We start from the raw sequence: 6,424 nt of genomic DNA on the forward strand, positions 1-6,424 counted from the left end.
TAGTCACCACCAGCTCAGGAACAGCTCAGGTGAACAGGACACTGTAATAACTTCCAATATAATAACTTCCCCTTCCTCTCTATCCCCGGAGGTTCTGGAGGGAAGTGATGTTCCTGGCCTTGTGCCTGTAGCTGGAGACCAATGTGAGGCTCATTGTTTGAGATTAGAGATGGTGGGGGCCACAGGAAGCCCCCAGTAATGTCCTATGTCCCACTTACTGCAGACTCAGAACTCTGAGTGAGGACTGAGCCAGTAGACAGAACAGCCTGAGCCAGGATGAAGGCTCTCAGGGCTGTCCTCCTGATCTTGCTACTAAATGGACAGCCAGGTACGGGTCACCTCAAGAAGGGATGGCCCAGTCCTTACCCATGAGTACCTCCAGGGACCCCTAATCCTAGGGACAAGGAATAGGCCTGAGGAGTAAGATGGAAGCTCTTCTCCTCTGCCTGCTGGAGGCTTGGCTGCTTCAGCATTGCAGGGTTGGGGGTTGGGGGTGGGGATTCTGTCTCCTTCTATAAAATGGAAAGGGTATAAGGAAGACAGCATGTTAGTTAGGGTCAGGACTTAGTGCTGAACCCTGAGTGCCCTCTGCATCTAAGTGGCCAAGGCTTACTGATGTCCCTGCACCACCAGGGAGCAATGGGACACAAGAAGATGATGATGTGGACCCAGAGCCAGAGAGCTACGATGACGACGACGACGATGAAGAGGAAGAGGAGGAGACCAACATGATCCCTGGAAACGGGGACAGAGGTACCCCACCCCAGCTGAGGGCCCAGCTTCCTGCTCTACACAGAGCATTTCTGCAACGCTTACCTCCCATCTCTGAGGGTAAAGCAGAGCAAGCTACTAGCATCCAAGCTGAGAGCCTCGCATGCCCACACACTGGCTCTCCCCTCAGGCTGCAACCTTGTCCACCCTGAACTAACACCCAGGTCTGCCCCTCTCAACCCCACCCCAAACCCCATGACCCTTAGCCCTGGGCCTAACCTTACCTGAACCCCATGCTCTGTCCTTCCTCTTAATAGCTCCAGGCACAGGCTCCTCTGGGAGGGCTACTGGGTAACTGGTGGTGGGGACTGGGCTTGGGCATGGCCCTGGAGTCCCACTCTCAACCTGAGCTGCCCTGCTACCCACAGCACTTCTACAGTGCTACTTCTGCCAAATGCTTCACAGCGGGGAGAGCTGCAACCAGACACTGAGCTGCTCTGGCAGCAAGCCCTCCTGCATCACAGTCATCTCCCATAGCGAAATTGGTGAGCATCTCAGGGAGGTACACCCAGGGCCGGAGACAGAGAAAGAGCCCACACCAACACCCGTGCTCTACCCTTACCACCTGTTTTCCACACCCCCTAGACAAAGGTTACCTGACTACCTACTCCATGTGGTGTACTGATACCTGCCAGCCCATCCGCAAAACAGTGGAAAGAACCCAGATGACCCAGACCTGTTGCCAGTCCACACTGTGCAATATTCCACCCTGGCAGAACCCCCAAGTCCAGAACTCTCTGGGTGGCTGGGCAGACAGCCCCCTGGAGAGTGGGACCAGACATCCTCAAGGTGGACACCCCCAGGTTATCAAGGTTGCTCATCCTCCAAGTGATGAGGCTACCTTGCCTAAGGGTGGCAGGGGTAACCAGCCCCAGGGAAGTGGGGCAGGATGTCCTCCAGGCTGGACCAAATTTGGTAATACAATCTTCATGCTCAGTTTCATCATGAGTCTGTGGGCATCAGGGGCCTGAAGACCTGTGGTCCTCCAACCAGGACACCCTGGCGTCTCTTCCCTGACAACCAGCTTCAGAGAATAAACTTGAATGTTTTTGCTGTCTAGCCAGTATGCAGCTCCTTTGGCCATTCTCTGCCCTCCATTTTACCCTCAGGCCTCCTTGCCTTCCCTCCTCAGCCTGTAGGCAGCAGCGTAGGTAACATTTTAGCCTCAGATCCAGCTGTCTATTGCCTGTGCTCTGGGGATGTTCAGCCTATAGGGGCCCCATCTGCTCAGCTACGCGGAGAAAATAACAAGCCTGGAAGGCTCATTCTCGTCCTGAATTTGCCAGCATGAAATTCTTCCCCAGAGCCACCATCTAGAGAAAAATCAGCCCTTTCATACATGTGAGGTGCAGGGTGAGCCTCCAGAGACCTGGAGGGAGGGTCTGTTGGAAGGAAACCGAGAATATTACAGGGCTGAGGCACAGTGACTGCAGCTAAGGCAGGGAGGGAGGCAGAAAGGGTAAGAAAGGCCTGGCTGCTTAGTAGGGGATTCTCCAGCTATGCCCTGGCACAGAAATCCATCCTCTTCTGGATTCTAGAACCTCTCTTCTAGCATAGGCCACGGGGAGGATGCTGGGAGCCCAAGATAAAGAGCAGGTTTGGGAAATGTCAAAAAGCCCCAAGGCAGAGAAATAGATGGCACACACATCCCTGCCTGGGTGGGTGGGTACCTTCTCTGGTGAGGAGAGGCCCCTAACAGGTAGTTAAGTCGGCAGGGAACCTGGCTTCTTGGCAGGTTGGCCAATCCTTCACTGGGTATGTCTCATATTGACTGAGCTCTCGGCTTCCTTGACTGCACCAAGCTAGACTTCCACCAGCAGTTGGTGCCAGAGCAGATCTCTGGGATAGAAAAAGAAGAGCATGCCTAAGCCACTACTTCACTGCCGACTTGGATAGAACTCAGATTCCCCACTTGTGCAACACAGAGCAGGCTTAAGGGACTCCTGGGCCCCCAGTACCTTAATGTTGCAAGAACTAGAAGTCTAGGGTCCTTTTCTAAAAGCCGAGCTTGTGTGTTGGCATGCAGTGAGAAGCCCCTAGTATATCTTATCTCTCCTTTTCCTGTTAATAAACTATCAGGGCTAAGCTAGGCTGTTCAAGGACAGAGTCCTTGGGTGGAGGAGGCACCTCTTCCTCTGTCCCCTTTCTCCTTCCTGCTGACTGGAATTCAACAGTCCTTTCTACCACAAGGAAGCACCATGAGGATAGCAAGAGAACATGGGAGAAGGTTATAGAACAGCAATAAATAAGACATTGCACTGTGTACCTCAGGATGCCCTTTTTGAGGAGGGGAAATAAACTCTCTTGTTGAACCTAGAAAACTGTCTGGATTTTTCTGTTGCTCATGTTTTCACCCGAGTTTGCACAGATGGGCTTACACACATGCCTCGTTACACACAGAGACACAGCTCTGAGTGGTTCACAGCTGAGAAGTCGGATCTCCCGAGTTAAAATCTTCAATCCACCTTACCAACTCCATGACCTCCGGGACCCCCATGCAGCTTATCACCTCTGTGACAGGAGACTGTCGTGTGAACTCGCTGAAGTGTCCCAAGCCTGACTATCCATAAGACACTTAGGACTCATGCTCCATCTGACCCACTAGGGTGTGTGTTCATTGCAAATGCCCCACCTATGCTAGTTCCAGTCTCTCCTGACTAAAAGAACCCTCAGTAACCAGCCCTAACTTAGAAACACTAGACACATCATTTCAGTCTGAAGTCACTGCTTTAGGGCCTCTCCTGCCTCACTAACCTCTTCCAGGGTCTCTGTGCTCACTTCTAGGGAAGCAGGAGACACAGCTAAGGTCAAGCTGGAGACTGTGCAGGTGGCACAAAGTGTAATCCAGTGGCTTCAGAAAGGAGCAAGGAGTAACTTGGGAACAGAGGAGGTCATCTGCCGGCACCCATCCCTACCACAGTCAGCTCCCCTGACAACCCCCCCATGTGCACACACACACACACACACACACACACACACAGACACACACACACCTTAACGTTCCAGCTTTCCCCACAGTGCCACACACTCATGTTCAAGCCTTCAACACCAGTCTCTGGAGGACATGTAAGATCTAAGCCTCACTTTTGACACCAGCATGCAGGAACACTGCAGGTGGAAGCTAGTCTGGGCCACACCCTGCTCCCGTGCTGCAGCATACGCTTGGACTTATGGGGAAGTCACGAGTCTGTGACCTACTGCAGCACCCTTGGGAAACCACCCCAGCCACACTCCTCCTGCCTGGCTGGAGGATTGGGCATGGCCCCTCCCTCACATCCTGTTCTTCCTTGGGATGACATCCTGCACGGAGTTCTGAGATAGGGTCTAGGATATCTTGACTGACTGGCACCTCTCACAGTTCTAGGAACTGTGGGAACCCTGTAGGTGTATGCACCATTTAGCTCCCCTAGCCTGTGGGACAACAGCTACAGTCTTTTGTTGACCTCACCTTACCCAACTCCTAGTGACATTCTTTAAATAGCAAATATCTGGAGGAATGAGTCTTGCTGCTGTAGCCACAATCATGTGACCTTGAGCCAGATTCCCCTGTCTGAGATTCCTGTATCCTTTGGCTGGGAGTCCTGACCACATGCATTTTCACCAGCACACCCCTCTCCCTCAGAGATCCATTGGCTCATGGCAATGCTCTGTGTGTGTGTGTGTGTGTGTGTGTGTGTGTGTGTGTGTGTGTGTGTGTTTATTGGGGCTTCAGGTTCTAGAGGATGAGCCTGTGGCAGGGAGCATGGCAGTAGGCAGGGAAGCCTGGCACTAAAGCAGTAGGTAGCTGAGAGCTTACATCTGGTCCACAAGCATGACACAGGAGTGCCTGTGATACTTGGAATGGTGTGGGCTTTTGAAACCTCAAAGCCAGCTCCCAGGGACATACTTCTTCCAACAAGGCCACACACCTCCTAAACCTTCCCAAACAGGTCTACCAACCGGGGACCAAGTATTGAACTATATGAGCCTATTGGATTATTCTGCTTTTTAACACTCTCCCACTGCAGTTGCCTGGCCCATCAGCTATGGTACACACACACACACACACACACACACACACACCATCAATAAATAAGTAGAACTCAGCTCAGCACACACTCAAGGATGTCTCCTCCCACTTAGGGATAGCTCCACACCCACCGAGGGGTGGAACCAAGGTTGCCCTGGGAAACAAACAATCAACCATCCAGGAGTTAAAAGGTTTCTTCCTCAGTGTGTCCTCCCCTCTTTTGAGAAAGATTCTTTCTATATAACAACTTGCTGTCCTGAAACTCACTAAGTAGACCAGGCTGGTCTTAAACTCCCAGAGACTACTCTGCCTCTGCCTCCTGAGTGCTGGGATTAAATTAGAGGCACATGCCCAGCTGTGCCTTTTTCTCTTAATTCTGTGCGAAGTGTAAAGGAAATATACCATCGTTTCCATCAAAGGTTAAATAAGACAAAGGTCCATTTCTTTTTAAATTATAAAGAAGCCACTCACTTGGCAGAAATTCAAATTCCCCGAGGGGCATCATTTCTTGAATCAAATATATGCTCCACATTGTGTCCTCTTTTTAAAAAATTTCCCTTTGCTTATCAGCTGCCTTGTTCTAAGTCAGCCAACAGCTTGTTTGTTTGTTTATTGTATGTGAGTACACTATTGTTCTCTTCAAACACACCAGAAGTGGGCATCAGATCCCATTACAGATGGTTGTGAACCACCATGTGGTTGCTGGGAACTGAACTCAGGACTGCTGATCCATCTCTCCAGCCCTTGTCAAACTGCTAGAAATGTGTCTGAGATCCCAAGAAAATAATCACACAATCTCAAGTATGTTGTTGGCAAGGCAAAAAGTTTCAGTTAGCCACTGCTCCTGTAGCCTCCACCCCCACCCCCATCCCCACCCCTTGTCAAACTGTCTTCGCCTCTGCTCCTGTAGACCCCTGACCCTGGAAGGTTTCAGATGCATCTCCGGAGAACCCTGAAATGAGCCAGACAGCTCTCTCAGCAAAACCGGAATCCTTGCTTCCTTACCGCGACATCCGCAGGCCTCAGCCCTTGAGGCTCCATGCTCAGCCCTTTGTAACACCAAGCCAGGAACCCCTTCAGTGAACCTTCTTCCTGCAACCTTCCCTCGGGGCTCTCTTCTCTCCCAGCTTCTAAATTTCCCTGCCTGGCTGACAGCCATAGCTTTAGGGTGGTGGGAACTCTATCCTAGGTGAAGGAAGATAGTGACAGCTGGCTCCTGATCTGCCTGAGAAGCAGAACATCTGTCAGACCCCATTGTACTCTGAGTCCGCTGTGGGGCAGACTTCCTGGGTGTTGTGCTCCTGGGAAGGCTTGGAGCACTCAGCAAAGGGACTCTGCCCTACTGAGCTGAGGGGTCGGTTCACTTAGCTTGAGCCCAGAACATTGATTTGCTTTCAGATGCCAGGAACAGAAAATGTAACTAGCTGCAGGGTTGTTTTTGTTTTTGTTTTTTTGGGTTTTTTTTTGTTTGTTTGTTTGTTTGTTTGTTTGTTTTGCTTGTTTGGTTTTGGTTTTTGTTTGTTTGTTTGTTTTGTTTTGTTTTTTTTTGTTTTGTTTTTTGTTTTTTGTTTTTTTTTTTATGGATGCTTTTGCCAGTTGGTTGCAGTGTGTCTTCTCTCTACTGCCAACTTGGGAGGATGGGAT

General features: G+C 50.8%; 1 protein-coding gene across 1 annotated transcript; it reads left to right on the forward strand.

Annotated features, from left to right (window-relative positions):
- Nucleotides 1-209: 209 nt before the first annotated feature.
- Nucleotides 210-1,830, forward strand: Gpihbp1 (glycosylphosphatidylinositol anchored high density lipoprotein binding protein 1). The gene is made up of 4 exons (XM_034517176.2): nt 210-328; nt 634-753; nt 1,140-1,256; nt 1,357-1,830. Exons 1-4 carry the CDS (start codon nt 277-279, stop codon nt 1,740-1,742), a joined length of 675 nt encoding a protein of 224 aa, XP_034373067.1. The 5' UTR covers nt 210-276; the 3' UTR covers nt 1,743-1,830.
- The last annotated feature ends 4,594 nt before the right edge of the window (nt 1,831-6,424 follow it).

This window comes from Arvicanthis niloticus, chromosome 13 (assembly GCF_011762505.2).
Source record: "Arvicanthis niloticus isolate mArvNil1 chromosome 13, mArvNil1.pat.X, whole genome shotgun sequence".
NCBI classification, from domain to species: Eukaryota; Metazoa; Chordata; class Mammalia; order Rodentia; family Muridae; genus Arvicanthis; species Arvicanthis niloticus.

Excerpts from the sequence above, each read along its gene's own strand:
- Gpihbp1 (XM_034517176.2), top strand. The coding sequence starts at position 277 with ATGAAGGCTCTCAGGGCTGTCCTCCTGATCTTGCTACTAAATGGACAG. Across the intron at positions 329-633 it reads GCTACTAAATGGACAGCCAG|GGAGCAATGGGACACAAGAA; the intron begins GTACGGGTCACC and ends CTGCACCACCAG. Across the intron at positions 1,257-1,356 it reads CATCTCCCATAGCGAAATTG|ACAAAGGTTACCTGACTACC; the intron begins GTGAGCATCTCA and ends CACACCCCCTAG.